At 36.9% G+C, this 27,411-nt stretch overlaps 1 protein-coding gene across 1 annotated transcript in view; it reads right to left on the reverse strand.

The window, feature by feature from the left end:
• Positions 1 to 757: 757 nt before the first annotated feature.
• The window catches only part of PARP4 (poly(ADP-ribose) polymerase family member 4), a 62,198-nt gene continuing 35,544 nt past the window's right edge, over positions 758 to 27,411 (reverse strand). Inside the window, 17 exon segments of the mRNA XM_086760252.1 lie at positions 758 to 1,372; positions 2,749 to 2,881; positions 3,763 to 3,865; positions 6,984 to 7,085; positions 8,225 to 8,905; positions 10,364 to 10,495; positions 14,615 to 14,710; positions 15,153 to 15,233; positions 16,599 to 16,679; positions 17,072 to 17,242; positions 18,831 to 18,930; positions 20,967 to 21,154; positions 22,612 to 22,682; positions 22,921 to 23,116; positions 24,121 to 24,258; positions 24,665 to 24,746; positions 26,994 to 27,040. Coding sequence (XP_086616378.1) covers positions 1,222 to 1,372; positions 2,749 to 2,881; positions 3,763 to 3,865; positions 6,984 to 7,085; positions 8,225 to 8,905; positions 10,364 to 10,495; positions 14,615 to 14,710; positions 15,153 to 15,233; positions 16,599 to 16,679; positions 17,072 to 17,242; positions 18,831 to 18,930; positions 20,967 to 21,154; positions 22,612 to 22,682; positions 22,921 to 23,116; positions 24,121 to 24,258; positions 24,665 to 24,746; positions 26,994 to 27,040 — 2,553 coding nt within the window. The 3' untranslated portion in view covers positions 758 to 1,221.

Raw genomic sequence — 27,411 nt, forward strand, 5'->3', positions numbered from 1 at the left:
AAAAGAGCCAGTATCTTACACACATGAAAGCAAGGATTCAGAGCACCTTAGAAACAGAAGGACCTCAGGATATCCCTCTTACCAACCTCCTCTACAAGATGAAGTGTATCTACTCCATCTTTGGCAGATGTTTCTTAAATTCTCGTGAAAACATCTATGAAAGAGATTCCACAGTTTTCCTTAGTAACCTCTTACAACACTTCTCTATTACTGCTAGGAGCACTCTCCGTTTGCAAGGGCAGTGTAACACATTACCTGTGGTGGCTGTGGAATCTCCTGCTTCTGAATATTTTCAATGGTTGGACAAATAAGTGTAAAGTATGTTCTGGACACACTTGGTCCAGCCTCAGTGCAAGCAACTGTACTAAGTCTCTAAGTATATCTCCTTGGATCACAAAGTGCCGAAGTATAATTCCGTGCAGCTCCTTAATTTAGAAGAGGTAACGTGTTTATTCAAACACCTGTGAAAAGCCTATTAAATTAAAATAAATCACTATTAGTCTGGTTTTGTTATTAGGCTTCAGTGTTTGGTCCACTATAAAATAAAACTAATCAGTTTTTCATCAGAATAAAATCAGAATACAGAGTAACAGCAGGGAAAAAAAAAGAGAACTCATGCCTCCTAACAAAACTGACCTATGTATTCGCAAATATAACTGATAAGAAAAGCAGTGCAGGGAAAAAATAACTGTTCTGCTGTTTGCATTTCAAGGCACACTCTAGGAACTGCAAAACCATCCACAACTGAAAACACAGGTATGTTATGAAGATATTTATTTGTTCTTTGTTTATCACATTCTTTTATCTGTCAAAACATCTCCTGCCACATTGAACTGAGTTACTACATTACGCTTTCTTTACTGTGCCATTAAATGAGTACGTAAGATTTTAGGAGAAATCAAAACAAATATATTATAAAAGTACTTTTATAATCTGCAACGAACCCAAGATATTAATGTAAAAAAGTGAAATTTAAGGTATTTTTAACAGAGTTGCAGGTAAGTAAAATAATACATATATGTAAAATCAAGACCTACTAACTATGAGACCGTTTATTTCCATACCTTTAAGTCTGTGACTATGAGAATTATTATTCAGGAATAATATAAGAGCAAATGTTCTCAATGTAAACATTTTACACAAAACTACAAGGAATGCTAACTCTGCTAGTATCGTAAAGAATTATGTGATTAAATATTTTAAGTAGAAAGAGAACTGATGTTAGATACACTTGATACCCAGTATCTTCTTGGTGGCAGTATCCCAGTCTTTCCCAAGTTCAAGTCGATAGCAAATAGATGGAAATTGCCTCTCAACTCTTCTTACCCACTCTACTGCTTTCTTGATCAACTCAAAAGCCCAATGAACACCACTGTGTGTAGAAATGAAGTTTTATTATAATAAAATATTGTAAATCCACCAAAGGAGCAAGAAGAAAATAATTTATTCTAACTATAATTTTCTATAGTACCATGATCCAGCCTGTATAAAATACCATCTGATGCAGATGCCGTATCTTTTTAGAATCTTCCCCATGGGAAGTATGTAGACTCCTAATCATTACTTGCATTTATTTGCATTATTCCAATCAGCACAGTAAAGTACTATACATTTCATAAAGGCAAACTTGACTCCTTTATTGTACATTCACATATGTTAGAATTCTTTTATTTTTTTTTGGTCTACCCAGCCTGCTTTCATCCAGCAGTCAATGCAATTTTATTTGTGTTCCTGACTAGAGCAGCCAAACTAATACAACCAATTTTTCCCTCTGTCAAGGAGTTTCAAAAGAGAGAGGAAGATTTCCAGGGCTCACTTGTCTGTTTCTTTATCCTGTTCCTACATAACATGTAAAGTGCCTAAAGCTTCCCATTTTGGCACAAGGAATCTGTTGGTGGCTAGGGCAATCCAGATTCACTGGAGATCTATTACTTCATGAGTCTTTGAAGACCTTTGTCTTTCCTCTATACCAAAAAACTGGTCAGCTGCTAATTGTTCACTTCACCCTCAAAGAAAGGGAATTTCCAGATGCAGGGACCCTATATTCAAAAGATAATAGAGTACTGGCACATACAGCAGTGAGGGGGATGGGGTTCGGAGTGAGCCAGCACCAGTATTCCCCCAGCTAAAGGAAATTGTGCTGTGAAGAAGCATCTGCTCTAATAATTTAAAAAGTCTTGTCCAGAATATTTTATGGTGTATACTTGTGAAGAACACAAAGCCATAAATATAATCCTGAAAAAGGGTGCAGACTGACAGGCACAAGTTACATGAAGGAAAAGTCTGATATAATTTTTTTCCTAATTTCTAAAATAAGTTATATTAAATACTGGAAAGTTGCCCTTAAAAAAGTTGAGGTTGATGAATCTCCATCTTTAAAGGATATTTAAAACTCAGCTGGGCAAGATCCTGAACAATTTATCCAACATCTGAGTTAGCCCTACTTTAAGGAAGAGATGACCTCCAGAGGTCATATCCGACCTGAATTATTCCATTATTCTAATAAGAAGTACAAAATATCTTTTACTGCTTTGTATACTTCTCAATTTTTGTATAATATTTTGCAAAGTATTCCTTCCTCCATCCATTCTCTTAAAAGAAACCATATGCCACCAATATGATTAATACCTTTTCCATAGCCGTATCCTATAATACAGTCACTGACTCTCCATAATGAAATTAATCTTCTGTATGTTGAGAAGGTTCATATTACTACATTAAATTATAAGATTTTATTTAAAAGCACACCTTGAATTAGATGAATCATCCAGTTTCATCAGTGTTTTGAAAACTATCCCTTTCAGTTCCTTTGTGCAGCGTATGAACTGTAGCACAAGAAGAGCAGCAATCAACTGCAGTAGCTTTTCCTTTCCGTTTGGGCCTAAGGAAGAGGAAAAGGGAAGCAGCATTACTATTTAAATGCTTTCTTGACCACAGAAAAGGTACTTTCAGCAAAGTACTCCATATTACTTTAAAACACCAGTTGTCCTAATGCTATTTAATTGTTTCACCATACCATCTACTACTATCAAGAGTATTCATATTAGTGATTTGACAAACATGCTCCTGGCTTTCTGACTTAAATTTGCTAAGGCTTTGTTGGGGTTTCTGCAGTTTGTGTTTGCTTGGGCTCTAATCTACTTTGATTTTAACACATGCAGTAATGGTAAGCATGTTAAGATTTCTGTCTTTTGATGAAGTGTTGCATGCTCTAATAATTTAGAAAGAAGGAACTGCCTTTTTATCCTCCCGGTTTTCTGGTCTGCTACCAGCAAAGAGAGCACCAGTTGACTGAGTCAAACAGCAAAGTGTGTGTAGGTGGAGGGCATACTGAATGCTGCAGTGTGTGTGCGGGGAAGAGTTATATAAATATTATTCATATTATTTGAAATGTGAAAAGCAGAAGTGATCTCTGCCTCTCTCCTAGGAGAGACTTTTCTTCCGTTTTTTTCTTTAGTAGATATTAATATAGCAGAGACAATAATTGAGATAAAAGAATCTCTGTTGCTACTCCAACTATCTCACATCCTCCACATATTTCTCCAGGAGATGTGCTTACCAATCAGGACACTACATTGTCAGAGAAGTTGAGAATAAACTGTATTAGTAAAATCAGGCACTTTTGTAAACTTTAAGAGATCCATTTAAGCATAGATCTGAGCATATCTTATTGAGAGTTCCACTAGACATATAGAGTAATAATAGATACAGACAGGAAATATAATACAATGCACTGTTTTTTAATGACAGAAAAGTATTTACCAAGTGACTGAATGCCTTTTTTAATAAGGACATTGTTAATTAAATGATCAACATCAAATTTCAAGATTTTTCCCAACTGTGGACTGAGATTCCAAGAGCCATCCTATGAAATAAACAAAGATATGGATAAGCCAAAGATTCAGGACACTGAAAATATATTTGACATGAACAAAATTGACATAAGAGAATAACCTTGAATATTTTTTAAAAAGCTTACACAAACACAAAACCTGAAATCCACATAATCAATTCAGGTGATTTAAATATTAAACTTCAAAAACCTTTGATATATCATCAAATATCTGTAATTGACCTGGAAAATTGACCTTGTAAAAAACTCTTAAACAGTAAGAACAAAGTAATTTTGAAATCATTCCCATATAAAGTATGCACAATGACAACACTAGCCGTTTTCAAATTTATTTCAATCAAATTCCTTCTGAAAATTATTTTTTAAAGTTCTAAAAACTAAGCAGTCCTCTTACTCAAAAGAAACAATAAAGGATCCCTCTGCTCTGCTGAGAATGCAAAGTCTCTACAAAATTGTTCACTATATATGTTGTTAAACACAGTTATTAACAAAATCCTATTTTATCTGACTTCCCCTGACAAAAATTAAACAACTCTCATGATTAAAATTAACTGCCAAATTGTCTGCTATGCTCAGATCAGATGGAAGACAGGCTTTCAACAGGACGTTCAAGTAGTTATTCTTCAGTATTGTGAGACAATGGCTAGGGAGGGAAATTAATTTCTCTAAGGTTCATCCGAATAGAAGAATTTCTAGGGTAAAATGCAGTTGCTACTTCCAAGAGAAAATGTGGTTGGCATGCTCGCCACAGCAGTTCCCTAGGCAACACACCCCACCTCCCTTAGCGTATGCTAAGATGAACTGAACAAACAGAACAGAGGGTGGAGTGGAGACACCGTGGCCAAACTCTGTTACACTCCCTTGCTGGGACAGGAACTTCATGGTACCTGGTGGCTAGTAGGCCATACAGTAGCTGATGAACTGCATTGCAACTGTCAAACAGTAAGAATACCAGTTGCTGAGCCAAGAATTGTGGCAAAATCCTGTCCTTTAGATGAACTTTGCTCATTATAATGTCATTATAATACCAAAACACACCTCTATCCCAAAAGCTACCTGCCTCCGAGGTGCGACCACCCCTCACTGAGCATGTGTTCTGAATTTCTTTTAGTCTATAGCTTTAAAAGCAAAGCAAGAAAAATTGACACCAATCCTAACAAAGGTATGTGTGACTAGAGTCATTCAAGCTCCACATAAAAGTAAAAAACCGTATAAAAATGGCTTAAGAAAAGGGAGATATTGGGGAAGGCTTCCATTGGAATGTCTGGGACCAGTTGACGGGCTGACCCTCTCTATCCCCCACACAGGGACGCCTGTTGGGTAAGAGCTCTGTGTTATGCGCCCTTAGATACCAACATCTTGCTAGCTATTAAAGCTTATCACAAGTTCTGTGTGTGTGTGTGTATAGATATATATTGTTTCAAGTTTGTTTTCACAGTCATTATCTTATCACCGGCTGTCTTCGAACCTTTATCATGTCACAAATATATATAATAACATTTGTTTATCTAGAAATATAAGTTTCTGGAAACTTTAATAATTGATATAGGGGATATAAGGGATTTGTCTTAGTGTCGTGGCCTGTGAAGAGTCCCTGAACAGGTTAGGCGACCACCCTCCGACCTTGCGGGCTGTCCAGAGGGATTTGTCCCCGTGATGCTGTCAGCACCAGCCTGACAGGCTGGCCAAATGGCAAAGGGTTCGAGGAAACCCCCCTTGTCCTTAAACGCAGTGTGGCAGGCTGGTCGGATACGAGAGTCTCGTCTTTCTTGGGAAACTGGCAGGCTGGTCAAATCAAAAAGCGTTCGAGGTAACTCTCCTCTCTGTTCTCTGTCGACACAATATCGTGTCTTATCGTGACAAGTGTTAAATACTTTTGAAACTCTACCTATCCTTGCAGCTTTATTAATTAGTGTAAAAACCTGTGAGACACTTTTCTTTTTAAAATTAAACAATTGGCAATTCTGTTGAAAAAGAAATAATCTTGAACTGCACTTCAGGAGTTAATGCCCACAAGAGTCGGTCACAAGTCTACTACTCTGATTCCCACTGTATCCATGTGGCATATCATAATGGTTCAATGTTTACAAATAATTTGATAAAAGTGTCCTGTCAAAAATGTAGGAAAAATACGTATCTCTTCTTGATGCTGACGTTGGCTATACTTCACTATTTTCACATACCAACTTCATACATAAAATAGTTAATTACACACAGAATGAAGTAATGCTTTTAAAAAACAGCAAGAAGGAGTCATGAGGATGCAAATACTAAGTGGACTCTGCTGCACAAAGGAACGGGAAGCTGAGGCACCTGGAAGAGTCAGTGAGTCCAGTGTACAGGGTGTATTCCCAGCAAAAGGGAATTCAATATTACCACCATGCTGAATAGCCAATCTCTGCCAATAAACAACAGGAGTCTCCACTGAGGGCATCCCACGGTGGCTTCTTCAGTTGGATCATGTAATACTCCTGAAAACCTCCTTCTGTTTATTACTTACAGATATTGACTGTGTGACACGCACTATCACCCCTTACGCTGGTAAGATGACCAAACCGGTGATGGGTTATGTGGAACAGGGACTTCTCCCACCACAAGGGGCATACCAAACCAACACAGCTAAACATTACCTGCTCTGACTCCTACCTGCAGGATTCTTGGACAGTACGGTTTCATTCAGTTTCCCTAGCAATTGGTCTGACTTTCCAGGGGAAGTTCCTGCTGCAACATCTCTCAGTCCAATCCTCTAAAACCCAACTACTTTTTATTTTCCTGCATAATATGCGTTATTTGCATCCACTTCTTCCACTTATTTTCCCATGTATGATTTTATACTTGTCCCAGGAAGTCCCCAAGCTGCAAATTGATGGAAGCTGTAAAAGGTTCTGGAGGTGTATAAACTACCTGTTGGCCCTGATTTTATACTGTTCCTTACACACCTTGCTGAGTTACCCGTGAAGCAATAAAACATAGCATGACTGATGTCATCATACACTTGTAAATTCTGTTTATAAACATTTTATAAATGTATTTTACTTTATCTCAGGACAGGGTTAAAGTAAAACTATTTTTTTCCTTCTACCTATATTTTATTTTTAAGTAATGCACAAATAGACTATGGGTGCTGTACCTGATTCTGGAGCGCAAAAATTTCTTTCCAGTTCACAGAAGTCAACTCAGTTCTCTGTTGAATCCATTCTTTCTCTGTTGTTATAAAGCAACTTGATGGTTCCTGGAGAGGATAATGTTCACTAAGAATCTTACAACTATTACCCATGCAGCTACTGCATCATGATACAAAGTAATTGCATTTAAAAGATTAAAAAACACTCCTCTTTAAAAAGAAACCTTTTTTTTCTGGTTGAAGAAGGTGCATTCTCTCCCACTTAGGAAAGCATTTGCACAAACATCATCTACAGCTGGAGAAAGTTCCTGTTTAGCAAAATGACAAGGAATTAAATAATTCCAGAGTGAATGAGATATTTTTTCTCTTTTTAATCAAAACTGTATGTCTTCTTGTATTATGTACATTATCATTATACTGTCATTTGTATGTTCAAAATGAAACTGTTTAAAAATAGAAATTTCTTACCCTGTTCCACCTTACACTGGGCAAATCCCGAGTAAAATTTGATTGTGGAGACGTTATCACCACTTGTTGGCTCTGATTTTATACTGTTTCTTAAGCATGATGGATTGCCCATGAAAGGAACAAAAAATAGCGCGACTTTGATGTCATCATGCTCTTTATAAAATCAGTTGATAAAGCAAAGAAAACAAAATAATTTACAAAATGTTTATCTCAGGGCAGGGCTGAAGATACTTTTCCCTTCTACTGCATCTTATTTTTAGGTAATGCATGAATAGAGGATCAATACTGCATCTGGTTTTGGAGCTCAGGAATTTCATTCCTATTTACCAAACTGAATGGAAGTCTTAGTTGAATCCTGTGTTGGCATAAAACAGCCAGATTGTTCCATAGCAAACAGAGTCATGTTCATTAAGAATCTTATTCTACCACTATTACCTGTATAGCTACTACTTCATGATACAAAATAACTAAATTTAAAAGTTGTCTATTAGAGTAGTAGGGAACAAGCGGCAGAATTCAGAGTATAATATTTATCACTTTGAAAAAGAATAACTAAAATCCAACCAAACAAAGAGAATGCTTTCTGCATTTCTGGTTCAGATTTCTTGAACTGGAAAGCAGTCTCATTACCAGCCTTAGAATATTATTTTTTTGGCTGTACATCCATGAACCTTGAAACACAAATGTAAAAGGCAGCTTTCTTTAGCTGAATGCAGCCTGGATTTCAACATGACATGTGCAGCATTCTATATATAAAAGACTACTGATGGAAGACTTACCACAACCTTAAACTCCTCAGTAAATCCTCCTTCAGGAACCGTAACAGCACGCCGACATACTGCCTTTTTCTTACACTTTAACCATGGCAATGCTTCTTTTCTATTTGCTTGAAAACCAGGAAATTTGTGAATAACTTGCTTTTCAACATTAGTCTTTTCAGAATTTGTGCATGTAGAGGCAGATGAACCAAACAGTCCTGAACCCTGCATCGGAGCAACAGAAGAAAAAGAAACTGGTTCTGTGCCTCCTGCCGCTACTTGAAAGAAGGGAGCTAAGGGAAAAGCAGATGCAGAAACACCCACAAAAACATCTGTTGAGAGTGCAGGTGTCTGAAGTGATTTTTGTTGAGTGAAATCAATTCCTCCTCCTGGCTCAGGTTTAAAAGCAAGTAATGAGAGAGGTTCAGCAACTTCCAGCAGATGAAGGTCATATGGTGAAGGTGACCTTGTTCCAGATGATCTCTCCTTTGTGATATCTCTAGCAAAACCAAAATTTGATTTGAGGCTGCAAGGACTACTTCCAAATTCAGAAACATTTACAAAGCCCTGTGCTGTGCTTTTTGCTGAGATGCGCTTTTGAATAATAGCAACTTCTTCAGGCTGAACTTGGCAGCTTTCAGGTTCACCTTCCTCACTTAGGAAATCAGCTGAACAAACATCGGCTGCTGCTTGGGAAAATACCTGTTTAGTAAAATTACAAGGAGACAAAATAATTCCAGAATTAGTAAAATACTTTTATCTTTTTAATCAAAAAATGGTATTTCTTTTTATATTGTGTGCAGTATCATTATGCTGTTATTCATATGTTCAAAATGAAAGCAATATATTAGTTAAACTAAACATTTCTTACCCTATTCTGCCTTACACTGGACAAATTCAGAGGAAAATCTGACTGTGACAAAAAATGGGAGCAGAGAAGCAGTTTGCATTATTAAGATAAAAATGATTAATATAATGATGATTAGAAGCCAAGGAAATTCCACTGTACAATACTGTTGTATATACATAAAAGACAGATCTACGCAAAGTGAAGCATGGATTCTGGTTGTGCTGACTCAAGCTGGGAAGTTCACATGTTGCACAGCAGTTCTGGCAGATGTACCAGCTGAGGTCCAGCAGCTGCTGCATACAAGCTAGTGAGCCTGGCCTGTACTGACACCATACACCGACATAGATGTTTGGTACTCTTCTGCTTAGGAATTCTTTGGCCAAAGGATCAGGAAAATGGCTTTATATGACTTGACCTAACTTAAAGAACACCCAGATACCGTTCTAAATAGCTCACAATCTCAGTACCTTACAGACTACAGGCTGATACGATATTCCTGAGTTGTATTAAATGCACATCACGGTCATGTGCACCATATTTTAATAGACAAGTAAGTGTTTCCTTGAGTCCCCTACACAGTTTGGAGATGTAAAGCTTTCATCTGTTATGACTTCACAGACTGACAGAATTAATACCTGCTGGCTAACGGATGCAGACATCTCTTATATTTTCCAAAGTCAAGACAGAGCTACCATAACTAGCAAACATTGAATTCCACTAGTTAAAAGTTTCTCTCGTTGCTCCCCCCTCATCGCAGAGACTGTCCCATTGCATGCTACCAATATGTCCTCTTCTTCCAGTCAAGCTTATCCCCATTCCCAGTAGTCTCTCTGCTTTGCCTGTACCTCTCCTCCTAGTGGAGACTTAGTTATGGATAAATAGTTTTCTTGAAACTCTGCCTCCCCTCATCCCCCAGCTTCTTAGAGTTGAATTTAAGGCTTTATCTACACTGGTCTATTCTTATGAAAGAATGCTCTAACAGGTGTTAGTTTCTTCTGGAAGGGAGAAGTAGTCTGTATTATCATATTGTCTCTCAAAACTTCTGCTGCACTCCTGATATTTTTAGGTGTACTTTATTTTTGGGACAGATTCCTCCAAATTTTCATGTTTATATTAAAATTCCACACGGTACTTGTGTGACATTAATTATATTCAAAATAATTAAAAATCGAACAGATTTCATTAACAATTACTATATGGCTGAACATACAATACAGCACCACAACTGGATAATATACCAAAAATGTTAGCAATAAGAATATATATTTATTAAATGTAGTTACCATGTTGCTAAAGGCAAATTAATCTGAAAAGGAAGAGCGAAAGGAGCCAGATTCCATTGAGTTTTGCTCCCAATCCATGTAAGGTAAAAAATCTACATCTTCTTGAGCTATAATTTCCAGTATGTTTGGAGCATCAGCGGAACAAGTTTCATTAGCATCCTAAATTAAAATGCATCACAGTTACGAAACTGAACATTCTCTGGCATTACAGAGACAGGGCATTTTTCTTTGTGAGCTTGAAATGTGCTGAAAACAGGGAATAAGTGGATAACGCAGTACATTAAAAATACACAGTATATATACAAAAAAAACCCAGTAAATGTGACTTGGCATTTTTTACTATATTGAGGGACAATGTATTGTCAGTAATTAGATTCACCTGAAATGTAAAGTTGGACAGTATATATTTGTATGTATAATTTGTTCAAATCCACGTAATTGAAATAAAATGCTAATCTTATGCAGTTCTTTTTGCCAGAATCCTATTGCCACCCTTTAAAGGAAAGCAACCATAAGCATCATTATAGACGTGCTTAAAATACATTGCATTCTGCAAAATCATGTGAAGAAGACAAATTACATAGCATATACAGTGCCAAGCTGAATGGGCTAGTCTGGGTATTTCTGCATGGTACTGCATTGCGTTGTGTAGGTGCTTTTTCTTTAAGATGTCTACAATGTTTTGTTCCACTGGGTCAAAAAAGTAATTCTAGAAATGAGATTAAAGCTATTATATTTACAGACATAATTCAAACATAACATTCTAGAAGTCTGTTTCTTGAGAGGCTGTGTTGGCTTTATTTAGTTGCAGTTCCTTCTGCTGGAAGTTTCCCCTTTGTCTGCTGGACTCGTTCGGGTCTACGGCAGACCCACCACTGGGTCATGGAATGTTTAGTGATAACGTATTTAAGAAGGGGAAAATAATGAAAAAAAAAGGAAAGGAGTGAAGAAGCGGTGGGCAGAGAGGGGGAGGCGTGAGCCTTGTGGGCCTTGCGGCCCTCACCCTCTGGCCTCCTGCTGTGCGGCCCACTGGGCCCAACGCGGCCCAGCAAGAAGTGGAGAGGAGATGAGATGTGAAGAGAACCTGAGAGGTGTCTGTCTGAGCCTATTGTGAAGAATTTCTTGTGAGAGGAACGTCTGCAGATGCCAAGGTCAGTGAAGAAGGAGGGGGAGCAGTAATGCGGCTCCTGGCCAAGATTCCCCTGCAGCCCGTGGTGCAGCCCATGGTGGAGCAGGCTGTCCCCCTGCAGCCCGTGGAGGCCCACGGAGGAGAGTCGAGTCTGTTTCACCTGTAACTGTAACTTAAATGATGTCTCTGTGTCATTACCTCAAACCTTGAGCTTTTTGTTATATTATCTCTCCCTCATTCCTTCGGAGAGTTGGGGGAGTGAGTGAGAGACTGTAGCTTAGTCCTGAGCAGAGCTGAACCATGATAAAGGCATCATATTGACAAGGGGAAACTGAATCTTTTGAAGAATTCCAAAAACAGATACATGAAAATCAGAATGACAGATAATAATCTGTTGACATCCTTCATAAATAGCTAGTTCATGAAATCACACAAGTTTTCCCTTGCTAATCTGCAACATATCTTTTCTTCTTTCTTCTTCCTTCTTTTCTTTCTGTGCATTACAGAAAGATATTTAAATTGACTCAGTTGAGTTATCTTATTTTGAAAAGTAGTCCTGACCTGGGAATTTCTAATAACTTCACATCATTGCATTTTATAGTTGCTTTTTAATCAGATGCTTTTTGGAAAGTATGTCTGTCTTTTGATCTTTAACTGCAAATGTTTGAGTTGTTACTCAGGAAAGCAATATTTCCAGAAAAATCTAACTCTTATAATGTACATATGCTACTGGTACTGCTTTTTTTCATAATGTAGACATCAAGATGAAACAGTAAAAAATAGGAAAAGGTATTGTTGTTTTATCCAGCATCTCCATTGAATTCTTCATTCAGGCCTACTTTTATTTATGTTAATATACCATATGAAATAGTAAATTGTGGTGATGAAAGAACTGTTTTGGACACTGTAAAAAGCTGTAAAAATTATCTGTTTTGAACTTCACAAGGTTCCTGGTAGCCCATTTCTCCAGCCTATTGAGGTACTTCTGGATGGCAGCACAACCCTCTGGTGTACCAGCTCCCCTTCCCAGTTTTCTATCATTAGCAAACTTGCTGAAGGTACAACTCTGTCCCATCATCCAGAATATTAATGAAGATTTTGAACATGACAGGCACCACTATTGGCTGCTGGGGTCACTGGTGTCCAACTACACTTCCTGCCACTGATCACCACCCTCGGGGCCTGGCCATTCAGCCAGTTTTCAATCCACCTCACTGTCTGCTCATCCAGCCCATACTTCATCAACTTCTGTATAAGATCATATGGGAGACAGTGTCAAAAGCCTTCCTGAAGTTCACGTAGACAATATCCATTGCTCTCCCCTCATCTAAGATGTCAGTCATTTAATCTTCAAAGTTTATCAAGTTGGTCAAGCTTGACTTCCCCATGGTGAATCCATGTTGGCTACTTCTGATGACTTTCTTATCCTTCATGTGCCTGGAAATGGTTTCTAGGATTAGCTGCTCCACCACCTTCCCAGGGATCAAGGTGAGGCTGATCAGCTTGTGGTTCCCTGAGTCCTCTTTCTTGCCCTTCCTGAACATAGGAGTAACACTTGCTTTCCTCCAGTCTTTGGACACTTCTCCCAATTGCCATGATCATGCAATGATTTTTGAGAGTGGCCTCCCAATGACATCAGCCAGCTCCCTCAGCCCTTGTGGGTGCATCCCATCAGGGCCCATGGACTTATGTATGTCCAGTTTGCTTAAGTATTTCTTAACCTGATACTCTTCCACCAAGGGTGCATCTTCCTTGTTCTAAACTTCCCCTATGGTCTCTGGGGCCTTGAATTTCCAAAGGTTGGTCTTGCTAGTAAAGACTGAGGCAACAGAGGTGTTCAGTACCTCAGCCTTTTCCATGTCCTGTGTCACCAGTTCCCTTGCCCTATTCAGCAGCAGGCCTACATTTTCCCTAGTGTTCCTTTTGCCACTTATGTACTTACAGAAACCCTTCATGTTGTCCTTCACACCCACAACCCCACGTGGACTTCAGCTTTCCTAAAAATGTCAATGCATAGTCAGATAGCGTTTCTGTATTCCTTCCAGGTTACCCGTCCCTGCTTCCACTGTCAGTGCACTTCCCTTTTATGTTCGAGTTTTTCCAGGAGTTCCTTTTTCATCCATGTTCACGCCAGGCCTCCTGGCATTTTTGCCTGACTTCCTGTTCATTGGGATCAACTGCTCTTGAGCTTGGAGGAAGCGATCCTTGAATCTGAAATAGTGACTACAGGTAACTCCTATAATCAGTGCTGAGAAAACAACCTCTTCAGAAAATTCATCTGAACTGGTTTAGGAATTGAACTTTAGTATGAGATGAATCAAGCTCTAGAAGTATCTATTTATTTCCATTGACCATGAGAGGAAGGCAAATGTGACTGATTTATTGCTAAATGTACACACACGTATTTGGTCACATGAATTCCCATTCTCTGTGCTCCACCTAATACTTAATCCAATTGATACCATCTTGCTTATCGTGATACAGCTTTCCATTTGAAAACTCTTCTTACCAAGTTTTGAATTTCAAGGTTGTCATTTATATGTACTTCTTTCCATTTGCTGCAAAGCCTCTGTTTCTCCTACCACTGCCCTAACACTGAAAACAAATGAAGAGGTTCCATAGTTTACTGCAATATTAAAGAGAGATTTTTCAAGTTTTGCTTTCCTTGTGACTTCCACCTGACACAGACTCCCCTAGAATGCCTTTTGCCAATACAAAATCCATTACTTCAGCAATTCATGGCTAGAGTGGCCAGTTTGCTATAGTCTGGCATCCGTACTGTTTATGAGAAAGGGTTCTGTGGCTTATGCACTGAGGAGTGCTCTTCATCTGGCCTTGTCCTTTGACCTGTCTGGCTCCCACAGCAATATTAGGAATTACAGCCCGTGTAGAAAATCACAGCAGGAACACATAGATTCACAAACTTTGATTGTAAAGTAAGGACAAGCAATACAAAAGAAAAAAAAAAGGAAAATAACTTGCTATATTGCAGAAGAAACCGAAATAATGTCAAAAATAATAGTTTTAGCTCTATTGTAAAGAATAATCATTGTTCAGCAAAAGGAAGACTGGTTTTGATGTGTACAAGGCTAAGAATTTAAGAGTCTTTTGACAGAAGCTAATGGGAACAAAATATATAGAAAACATACCCTTTTCTCAACTGCAACAAAGCTTGTAAACTGGCTTATAATCGAGTTCTCCAAGCTGAGGTGAATAATCATGTTTTTCAAGATTTGTTTCTTCATCTAGATTGTTAAGTATTAACAAATGGAACAGGTAGAAAAAAATGATCAATTAAAAGAAACATTGATGTAAAACTGAACACATATAAACTACAAAGCACACTTATGTGCTTTTGATTTTCACAAAACTAAAACATTATGTGTCACAGGAAAAGAAGAATCACCAATGACCTACAACAGGGTATAGATTAGGAAAAATATGAACACATTATGCCAATAGAGGACATTCTACATTCTTACGGTGGGGAAGAAGAAAAGACTGTCCCAAAATTTTTTAAAATCTTATCTGTGAGCATATTTCTATGTGGTGACTTTAACCTTAAACTGATATTAGAATTGTAACCTTCTAGTTACATTTAACAAAGCACGAAAATCTTCTCTATTCCACTGAAATGTGTGCTATTTAGCATTTTAAATGTATACTTTTTATTTCAGAATATCAAACCTCATGTTCTGTTTCATCCTCATGAAGAATCCCATCTTCATAGTCATTAATGAAAGCTCTTGCTGCGAGTTTGTGCAGCACCTAGAAAGAAAAGAAAGTAAAGATAGTCTAGCATGTTCAACTTCAAAAAAATAATTAGGTCTACCATAATAAAGTAATTTTTGACCCGAGGGGCTGTATGCAGAAAAGGGAAATACTGAACTGTATTAATCAGAAATTACTTTTTTTTTTAATTAAACCAGTCTTTCATGGAAAAGAAAAACAATTTTGTCTCGTCAATATGTTAAAGCTAACAAAGAGAGGGAGCTTTGTGGGAGCAATTTGGTGAAGTTCAGCTGTATTCCAGTTCCAATTCCAAAACATTCCCCCTGGCTCATTTTTGGAAGAATAGATTAGATGCCAAAGAGAGCCACTTCGAAGAAAACCTCCTAAGCAAATAGTTACTTTTTGAGCTAAGGTAAATTGACAAAAGAAACAGGTAGGAGTTCTCAGAGTTTATCTAAAGGATCAAGATTTTTTTTTTCTAATTTTGACCTTGTTTTTACCATTTTGCCATTTCAGTTTCAAAACTGTTTTTTTTTTTTTTTTAACTCCACCTGGAATTTGTAGTACAGGTATTTTTATAAAAGCAAAAATTTATTACAGCAAGCTTCTGCTTGCCAATTTTATTTGCCTGTAGAAGGGCACATCCCTGGCAGCTAACCGTCCTTATGGAAATCAACGCAACTGACATGTCCATGGAAACCAGCCCACAGTAGCAGCTTTCAAAGTGGATTACACTAAATAGGGAACAAAATAATTTCTATTTGAAAACAAATCAGCTTCCCTTAGTGGGGAAGGGGTGACAGTCATATCAGAATTATTACTGAAGGTTGACTATTATTCTGACACCTGTTAGATTTAATAAATGGTTCTTTTTAGCTTGTTTTCCTTTTCAAAATGGGTGCTGTGTTTTCCTCTGCACAAAGACTCCTTAATTCATTGTTACTGAATGAGAGAAAAGGCTAGTAACACTTTACTGCCTCTTTTTCCACAGATTTCTAGAGATGACAGACTAGAGATGAGATGTTCCACATAGCAAAAATTTATAACATGAAAGAGAATGCTGCAGCAGCACATTCCCAGAGGTCGCCTAAAGAACAGCTAACCCAAAGATAAAACTAGAGCCCAAACAAGCTGCCAGAATAAGAAGCAGCAGTTCCTATTTTGAGGAGCTTAAGTTTTGTGTTAGAAAGCACAGAGAAAGGTGTCACTTCTATGTAAAACAGTTTCCCTTTAGAAGTCTCAAAATTGAAGCTCTGTTAAAACATCAGAAATGAAAATAAGAGTGCAAGAGCTGCTGAAAACAGGGATTTCAATTCCTTCAAAAGAGCATGAGGCAGTACATAGTTGTTTAAAGCAGCTTGTCTCACTATGGCATGTACAAATAACGTTGGCCAAACTCACTGTTCCTGTCGTCTTCTGTAGTTCAGTAGTTGACACCACAGTCTCTAGCTCTTGGTCATTTAGTACTGCTCTTAAGGTGGCCTAAAAGGAAAAAAAATAATACTGTTTCCTTCTCTCTCATGCTATGTTACCAGCACACATGTATGCTGTTCTATCTCCTGAATGTAACGCAAATCTTAAGTCTTCGCATGTCTAGGTTTATAAATACTTCTCCTTACAGTTGTAAGTAATGGAATCCTGTATTTATCAAAGCACAATGACAGGAACATTAAATTAAGTAACTTTTTCCTCTCTGCTTCTTAGAGGGAAGGCTAATAATGACAATTAGATAGTAACTTAATTATATTTAGGAATGAAAAAGAAGCTAAGAGCATGCTGCATAGTGGATATATAATACAGCATTATATTTCCTTTGTGATTGTTTTACATATGAATTTCTATCCAGTATAGTGCATGTGTATTCTAGTCTTTACCTGAGTACAGTGAGGGATGAATCCATAGACAAGAAGCCTCTCATTGTTAAATAAAGACTGTATTTGAGCAGGAGCTTGCATTGGCTCTGGTGCACCTGTATTAAACTGTTGCCATTTAATAGAAACTGAACTGCATCCTGGAGAAAATATTCTAGATACCTGGCTCTGTATCTGTGTAAAGAAGGAAAACAAATTAGCTCTGTTTGTTAGCAGGCTTTCAAAAGAAAACATAATCTCTTAATAGAATATAACATGATTCCCATGTGAATGGCACTAATTTCCTTTTTTTTTTTTTAAACAACTAAAACAAGCCACATGCTTGTAAAAATTAGTCCAATGTTTGAAAGTAATAAGGAGAATAACTCAGCCATTATTCTACTGGCTTCTCTAATAATGAGACTTCTTTTAAGTAAAAGCTCAAATTTGAGAGTAAAGATTCTATTAATCAGGGTTGTCAAACAGGCTAGGGAATCTGGCTGGCTACACTTCGCACCATCTCCTGCATGTGAACTCCAAGATATGCAAACAGTTCTGCACATCTCCATGGCCTGCTCTGGATAGTTCTGCATAGTTCTTGAAAGGAGGTTGTAGAGAGATTGGTGTCAGTCTCCCAAGTAAGAAGTATTAGGACAAGAGGAAATGGTCTCAATTTACACCAGGGGAGGATTAGAATTTATATTAGGAAAAATTTCTTCACCAAAAGGGTTGTCAAGCATTGGAATAGGCTGCCTAGGGAGGCGATGGAGTCACCATCCCTGGAGGTATTTAAAAGACGTGTAGATGTGGTGCTCAGGGACATGGTTTAGTGGTGGACTTGGCAGTGCTCAGTTAATGGTTGGACTTGATCTTAAAGGCCTTTTCCAACCTAAATGAGTCTAGGATTCTATATCACTCAAATGACAGCTATAATAGCAAGAGGAGAAATCTATGCTGTCATCCATTCCCCCAGGCAAAAATATGCCAGACGCTAGTCTTGCTGCAGCACCTTCCTTCCTGTCACTGTTCCAGGAGGAACCACATGCAAGGCATAGGATAGTGCTGTAGACACGTAACTGTAGAGGGAAACTGAAAAGCACAGATGGGGTTCTAGATTGCCTGAAACTTCTAGATGCACCAACAGTCAGAACTTAGAGAATAGAATTGCTGCAGGTCTCATCACTACAGCAGGGACAATGCTGTAGATGGACTGTGACCTATGACAGAAGTAAAGCCATGTTTTTCCCTTCAGGGACAATTATTTATATAGCTTGAGATTTTAAAAATTTTTTCCAAGTTGGTGTTACTGCACAAGAAAAGTACAGGAACTCTCTCAGAAAGAATAGAAGAAAAAAAAAGTCATGGCTTCCTTGTTTGCTTTTACACATTCAGTGACCAATCTGAATGAGGCGGTAGGGCAACTACAGTGACAAATTCCCTTCCTTGTCAACGAACTGAGGCTACTCTACAGCTCTCATATCCCTTCCTATAGCACTCGTGTTCCTGCTGAAAATAAAGCACCTTTGTAATACTCAAACTAAACAGTTCTATTTCTCACTTGATATCAATTTATATTTAAAATAAAAGAAGGCTTAACAGACAAACATCTCTCCCACCACCTTCTATCAAATGTTTCTTAAACTATCTTATTGTAATAGCAAAGCCATGAGATCCCATGAAAAGTACTAATTCCCATTTTGAGATACTAAAGATATACAGTATCAGGTATTGATATATCAGACAATTATCACATACTGAGTATAGTCAAGATTTATAAATGTACCTTTGCCTCCCAGTTTGACTTTGACTTTGAGTCGAAGTATTCAAATGCTCCAGCACCATACTGGGACAAGGATCTCAGCATGTGTCGATTTGCTGTGGAACTAACAAAACCAATTCTTTATGTACTACTGAATTAAATTGTTCACCTGATACTATTTCTAAATATTTTGGTTTTAATTAGTACTGCAAACTTTTTACATTTGAATGTTTTAAATTTTATCCCTTTTTCAGGGGACAGACCAAAGGAAAGCAACCAAACCAATGACTGTGCTGCTGTATTAGAGATTTCTTAACATTTGAAGAAATTACATGGTATAGGAGTTTTTACATGTCTTCGTGCAGAGCTGTGCAGAGAAATTAACTTAGGTCCAAACACCAATAAGGCTGCATCAAAATAATCCTAATCTTGAACTAATTAACCTCAGTCTCAGCAGAGCTATTTAGCAAGGACACAGCTATCTTACAGCTAAGTCCAGTGTCAGCTAGGGAATGTTACTATCTGAACAACTTGGATATAACCAATATGGTGACACTTATTAGCCTGCTAGAACAGTAGGCTCTGCTCACCAACAGTCTGACTGTTAATTAAGCAGATGAGAATTCTTCTGGGCAAGAAACAGCACAGTATATCTCAAATCTATGTTGCACAGAAAATAGACTAATTCCTCAACAGGACGTCTTAGTGAATTAGTGAATCCTCACCAAAACCCCTCAAGGCAAATTTAAATTGTACAATTGTGTCTATGCCAAGAACACATAACATCTTGGGTTTAAAGTTTACTGCTCTTTTAGAAGTCTTTCTATAGATTTTGCTGCCTTGTACAACTCTGTAAAATACAAATCTTGCACTATTTAAATATTTTTTTTCATTTACCCACAGAGAATTATCACAGATAAAACAGAAGTAGTGTTCTGTATTAATTCAGCCTTCTAGAAAACACTCTCTTTGTCTACACAGGAGTATGAACCAGAGTGAAGTTCTCTTTTACATTACATCTTCACCATTATTACTGTACCAATGCAACACATTACATGCAGATTGTGCCTACTGAAAGCAAATTGTTGCACATTAGCACATTAATGTTAGTGGTCTAGAGGAACCATTAAAAGCCATGCCCTCTCGGACTACTAGCACTGAGGTAATCCATCGCCAGGCATAGTTCCATCATATCAATAACCGATAATCAATGAATGTAAATATGCTTAACATGAACGTAATAGGAATGTAAATATGTTGAAGATGGTGTCACTGTACTGCTAATGGACACATTCTATCTGCTCTTTATTGTGTGATGATGCAAATTCTATTGTAGTCATAACGCATGATTACTCTGGAAGAGCACTGGGATATCTGGTATGGGGCCTGAAGGGTGTGCTGGGAGAGGGCCCACAGCCATGAGTTCTGGGGAATGTTGCAGGAGCTATGGTGAAGGTGTAATTAAAAAAAAAAAGTCCTAGAAGAACATGACCCTCACCACTGGTCTTTATTTTGCCTCACAGAATATGGTAAGAACCTAACATCTCCCTGACCCTTTCCCATGTATGCCTTGCAATCTGAAATATGTAACTGACTCTTTTTTTTTTTTAAAAAAAAAAAGTTGTTTCAGTTGTTGTTACTGAAAACAGTCAAACTCCATTACAATGAATTTCAGTGAGGTTTTGTCTGTTCCTCTGATTGCTGAGAAGTCTAGAGCTTACTTTGTCTTTAAGTAATACTTTACAAACAAATGAAAATTAAATAATAAAATTATACAACTATTAAAGTTGCATTGAAATTGCACTATTAAAATGAAACTATACCAAAACATGAAATACAAAGTTTTAAAATGTTAACTCTTGTATTGTCCAATTATACTCTTAAATAGTAAAGTTGTAATAATAGAAAATATATGAATAGGTAAGACTACCTGGACATAGAATGAATATTATTATAGGCATCTGAACTTTGAAATTCCTTACATATTTTCCATTCTGTTATTAAAGGTATGCAAACACTTCTGTATTTAATCTAAACATACATATATATTTAACACAGTATACTCAGGCATCTGTCAGTTCTCAGCTTATTAACTTCTCATTTCAAATAAATTATCAGGGATTTAAAACAAATGCAATTGCTAGCTATCTTCATACTTACTCAACACCACATGTAAATAACTGCGTATGTTGGACATTATCTTTCACAATCTGGAAGGTCACACTCTCATTCTGAATGTGTCCATCTGATATAAGAAGAATGTTGCGATGTCCTTGAGAAGGAAATAGCAGACTTAAGTAACGTAAGGTCTTCCATAAATCAGTGTTTCCCAGTGTTGCAGTAGCAGACTGAAAAGTAAAGTATTACAATTTTAGTTTGAATTTATTTTTTCCTAAAATAACAAAATTTATAACTTAATCTTTAATTATACATGACTCCTAGTTTCAAAATATAAATGATTAGTTCTGAAGTGTTATTTGTTCCTGCTCTTCCATAATTACTATTAGAGACAGAGCTTAAGGCCCATCTAGTCCTGTATCTTTTCTGGCTTAGGCAAAAGGTGCAGGCAAAATAGATAAGAAAAAATGGTAAATTCTTCTCCTACGTTATTTTCAGAGCTTTCAGTAACCACTGGTTTGGGGACTTCTTGAACTAGAGTTTTCATCCACACTATTGCATCTAAAATGCTATTTACTGCTCTGCCTTTCAATTTGCCAACCTGCTTTCTGAACTGAATTACAGTTTAGCCTCTACATCAAGCATGACAAGAAGTTCTGCTATTTATTATGCATGAAAAGGACTGTTTGGGTTTTGGTTTAGATCTGCCGACTGATCATTTTGCTGGGTGTCCTGTGATCCTGGCAAGTAACCATCCCTGTTCCCCTTTTCTTCTGTTTATCCTGGAAAAGAGATTACTCTGTAAAGATTCAACAGAGGCTAAAAAATTCAGGATGAGTCCTCTTCTTGTACAGCAGGTCTTCCATATATCTGGCCATCTTTGCTTTCTGTCTCTCTAGCTCTTTGCTTTGAGATGGAGTGACCAGAAGCATACAGAGTATTCAAGATGCCAGAGCGATACAGATTTATACAGCTACAGAAGTGTTCTACCTTTTTGACTGCTGCTGAACACTGGGCTACTATTTAAAAATGACTGTTCACAGTGGCTCCAGCATCTCTTTTCTGGGTGAAGCCCAACATTGTACAGGTACAGGTAGTGTTGTTTTCCCTTGTGCTAATCTGTATTGATGATCAAGACATCCATTGTATGAGTATCTTATGCATTTGCTAGCATCAAGGAGCATTAGTTACAGATGAGAAGCCCAATTCTGGCACTGACAAGATACGGTACTAATCCAAACCTGTTGTCTTCAGTAGTCTACATCTGATCTTCTGGTGCCAAAAAGCATTCTCCTTTTCACTGAAAGTCCTTTGGCTTAAGCACTGCCTTCATTTACAAATTATAGATTTCCAGAAGGAAGTAAATAATTTCCTCTCTTTCTGCTGTGAGCAGGCAATGAGAGGTATGAAATTCCAAAAGATAAATTTAGGGAGAAACACTGATGTCCTAACACTGATAGCTACTCAGCTTCAAAACAACAATGTAAGCAATTGCTTAAAGCCAAACTTAATATTCAGATGTGGCTGTGCTTTTTACTAGGGAAACAGACTAAATTACAGAAAAAATTTAGAAGCTGCCCTGAAGAAAAAGAAAAAAAGAGGAAAAATTGCATAACAGAGTTTTGCAATGATAAGCATCCCATACAAAGAAGCATTCTTTAGAATACAACCAAACTGATTTACTTACTGTAATAAACTCCTTCAGTGATGCCAAATCATTTATGATGTTCATTGAAAAAGAAGAACATTCTGTGAAATCTGTGAATAAATATTGATATTAAAAGCATTAAAATATTAATCATGTAGCAACAATATGGAAATAGAAGTTCAAGTTTTATGACTGGAATGTCAGAGTAGAAATATTCCATACTGCTACATGTTCCAGGTTGCAATTCAGTTTATTATGCTGGTTTGATAATAATGATGTGCATGAAGTTAAGCCATGACAAGAAGGTAAAAGGTGGCTTTCAGGTAAAAAGGAAATAGAGAAACTCACTTGTGCCAAATTTTATTACATTCACTCTTTGTCTGAAACAAAATAGTTCCAAAGCGCATAAAGCAATCTGCTTTGTTTGGTGTAGAGCTGAACCTGCCATAGAATTTGAGCAATCTAATAAAATAATTATTTCACTGGACAGGTGCTCTTCTTCAAATGTAGTTTCAAACTCTGGTTGGAATACAAGCATGCAAGCCTATCGAGGGAGAAACAAAATCATCAGCACAGTGGACAAACACTATTTCATTAGAAGTGTACCCATTTTTCTTATTATAGAATAAGAGCAGAATATAGCCATATTTCAAAATTTTAACAAATATATGTAATTTACTCTTAATGCCTGAGAAGTGCAACTTCTCTGTCCTTTACCTATATCCCAGGTCTCACATGAAAAACCAAAAAAGGAGTTTTGTGGTTTCACGTTCCTATCTGATTCACTTTTCTGCAAACAGCACTAGATTCTCTTCTACAAGTTAAAAAACAAACAAACAAACTAAATCACATGTATCACCTTTTACAATCATCACTGCCACCATCAGTTTGTGGAAAGTACTAGAATTATAAAAAATATCTAAACCAGAAATGCATGCTGTCCTTGCTATGAACAGAGATGCTATAAAAACCAAAGATTTTCAAAAGTGGAACAATGAAATGCTTGAAGGAGTGAAAGTGTTTCCAATAGGGAAGGAAAGGTTTGCAGTTTGGAAACAGAAACAGGAATCTCTTTCTTTCTCCTTTCCTTGGGGGAATATCAGTATTATTGCAGTCATCAGAAAGAAATCCCTAAACTAATATATTTAAACTAAGCAACTCAGATTAAAAGGAAGAAAAATAAGACATCATTGGAGGAAGGAAAACCATCTTATCTGTCATTTTACTTATTTTAATCAATTTCAGCATTGGACTGACATATTGGTAATATCAAGACTTTACATTTCACCTCAGCAACATTTTATCTTATTTAAGGAAAAAAAAAAAAAAAAAAAGAGGATCTAAAAATGCCACAGACTTCACTCCACAATAAATGTGGGAGAATGAAAAAGCTTCTAATATCTTGGAATCACATATTTCAAGATGATACACTCTTAAGTTTTAAATTTATTTCTCAGTGTCCTGGTTTCGGAGAAACTAAACTGTTCCTATTTGTTATGTTTTAGCATATTCAGTATTACCTCACAAACAGTACAAGTTATGCAGTACCTCACTCATTTTGTTAGGATGCTTCTCTACCCACATTCGAGGTAGGTAGACCTGAGAAATCCAGATATCTAGAACAAAGCCGCTTTCATCCAAGGAGCTATTCTCCACAGTCTTAATTACAGCCTTGCAGTCTGTTCGCTGGAAGAAAGGAAAAATAGGCATTTAAATATCTATTTAATAACAATACAGCGAATATTATTTACTTTGTGAGGACAGGGAATGACAACAGCATATTTAATAGGGATAGTCCCAAAGCTTTTTGCCAGAAAGGTTACAGACAGTTTAGAAGGTACAGTTTCTATTTACGTATTACATTCTTTAAAGTATCATTCACTTTCCTGAATATATTTTTAGACAAGAAGACAATGAAAACAGAAGGGCTTCAAGCACAACAGAAATTTTCAGAGAACCAAGCTGTTTGCCGAATAAACAGTGCACAAAGCCAGACAGATCTGGCACAAGCGTTTTCTAGGATAAAACTTCCATTTAAAATACACAGCAGAATTACCAAGGCAGAGACATAGCTACAGTGAAATTAATTTACCTTCATTTTAAGTTTATGTGTCCAACTATGTATGCGTTCAATACTAGATGGCATCTCAATAGACATACCCACAGAAAATCCACTAAATAAAGAGAAAAGAAAAAAAAAACCTGAATGGCACTCCAGAGACGATGATATTTAATCTGCATGCCATGACGTCTCCAAGAGAAGGAGCCGTGTTTCCTGTCCTTTTTAACTCTTTGGATGAAAGTGGAGAATACTGAACCAGTTAGACAAGTTTCTGTCTCTAGGATACCCAAAGAATAACCATGCTGATTCACTACGGGTATTCATAGCTTAAAAGGTTAGAGGGGATCAAGAGGTCATTTGACATGATCTCCCCTAAAACACGTTACATAACATTTTAGCCAAATATCTCTTCATTTAACATAATTTTTTATTTTCTAAAGCAAAGTTTCATAGCAGACAGCCAAACTGGATTTCAGAGAAGGAAAAGTTCATTGCTTTCCCTGGCTAACTGTTCCAAACCTTACTGCTAAAACTGCATGTCTTTTTTTCTTACTCAGCTTAATTTCCAGTCTTTGCTTATTAGTGTAGTTCTACAATGACATTAAAAAGCAATTTGATAAGAGCAAAGATACATACATAAAAGACATAAGATACCATATGACGTCATGGAATCACCTCCCAGCTTGCAGACAGAGATCAATGCGTTGTGGCCTTGAGGCTGGGTTTTTTTGGTTGTTGTTGTTGGGTTTGGGGTTTTTATGTTTTGGGTTGTTTTCATTTTTTTTAACATCTTCCAATTGGCACTTTGGCAATTTCAGTTGGTCTTGCCTGACAAAGTAAAATAATCTTCTCTCTTTGATACTTCTTGGTTTGTGTATTTTGGAATTGCATTAGCCATTTTTGCCACAATATCTCAACAGTTGTTCATTCTAGGTTGTTGCCTTACTGGGTGAGGAATAAACCCTGGTTTAGTGGTAGTCTCTGCATTCCAGGATATCATCTTCCAAGACACAGATGCATATGGCTGCTATCAATTCATCTCCGTTTAGCCTTGCATTTGTCAGTCTTACAGCATTTTTGTTACATGGGCCCATTTTAATAAATATTCTTGACTATTCTGAGTCCTAGCCTCAATTATTGTTAATGTACCATGAATCTGTGTAGCCTCTGCATATCATATGAGCAATTATTTTCTATTTACAGCCACATCTCCATTATCCTTAAGATGCTTCTGGATAAAACATACAACACATTTGCACAGCTCCAAAGTATCTGCAGAGAGAACCAGCCTACAGCCAGAAAAACTTACTATGTTAATAATATAATATTAGTAAGTTTGCCACTAACTTGGATGTCTGTGCTGCTCCTTCTAGAACCTGAAGCTAAAAAGAGTGAGGTAGAGATACCTGATCTCCATTCTCACACAATAACTATCCTTAAGTGTTTCTTAATTTTTTTTTCATATTTTCTCGTTGAATTTCCCTGAACATTAAAAACTAAATTGTTTTATCGCTTTAAATACCTTTTCTACAACTGGATGTATAGTGTCTGAAACTTGTTAATATAGTTCTGATATATGGCAGACAGCATCAAATCTTTAACCGATCAGTACAATATTTCTACTAACCAGTAGCAATTGTACTAAACAAAACCAAGTTAATAATAGGAAACACCATTTCAAGATTAACCATAACTTTAAAAAAAATATAACAGATACAGTTTTGTACCTGCTTTGCAGACAGAACAGAGAAGAAACTAGGACATGCTCATGAAAAGCACTTTTCATGGCTTTTAGTATGGAAATACGAATAGCATTAAGTTTTGACACATTTACTGCTACTACTACCTGCATTGCTTGTTATTCTGGTTGAGAACGGCCGTATGCGGAAATGTTACTGGGAATACAATTATAATACTCAGTTTACAATAAGTCTTAGTTTACCAGCAACATCACAGTTTCAGATAACTGTAAAATTTTATTTAAAATAAAATGCAAAGAAATGCTAAAATATTAGGTGCAGTGATATTAAAATAAAAAAAAAAAGAAGATCATGGTCTCATTAAGTTTTGTGATTTGGGAATTTATATATAATCCTTAGTAACAGAAATGTTTCATAAACAAAAGGAAGTATTTAGTGAAGAAAAAGAGTGTAATGATTAAATGCTATTTCCCTATGGTATTCCCTAAGGATAACAACATATCAGAGTGAAAGATGAAATTAAGCTACATTCTTGATAATGCAAATTACCATCAAACATTCCACACAAATAGAAAAACATTAAATTTAAATGTTTTACCTTAATCATTTAAGGTATTGATAAAATAAAGCAGATAACAATATTAATGAAAGCAACTTACTTTTTCAGTGGTTTTACTTCTTTAATACAAACCTTTTTTATTGTGTCCTACAAGGAAAAAATTTTTTTTTAGCTGCACCAGTTATGAAATATTTGTAGGTCATTCCTGACACTTTTATCACCATGGAGCTCCTTTCTCTTATTATATCACTAAGCTGGGATTGCATGCAACCCTCTTTACTTCATTTAATCATATAGCTGTTATCTGAGTATCATAGCAGCAGAAGAACCCGCGCACGTTTCTCTCCCAAGGACACAGTGAACTTCAGAATTCAGTATAATACAGCTCTAAAGCAGAAGGCGTGTGTATTGGGTTTCTGTGGCAAGGTTTTGGTAGCAGAGAGGCTACAGGGTGGCTTCAGTGAGAAGCTGCTAGAAGCTTTCCCAGGTCCAATGGAGCTGACGCCAGCCGGCTCCAC

The sequence above is a fragment of the Chlamydotis macqueenii genome, chromosome 1 (genome assembly GCF_036417535.1).
Source record: "Chlamydotis macqueenii isolate bChlMac1 chromosome 1, bChlMac1.mat, whole genome shotgun sequence".
NCBI lineage: Eukaryota > Metazoa > Chordata > Aves > Otidiformes > Otididae > Chlamydotis > Chlamydotis macqueenii.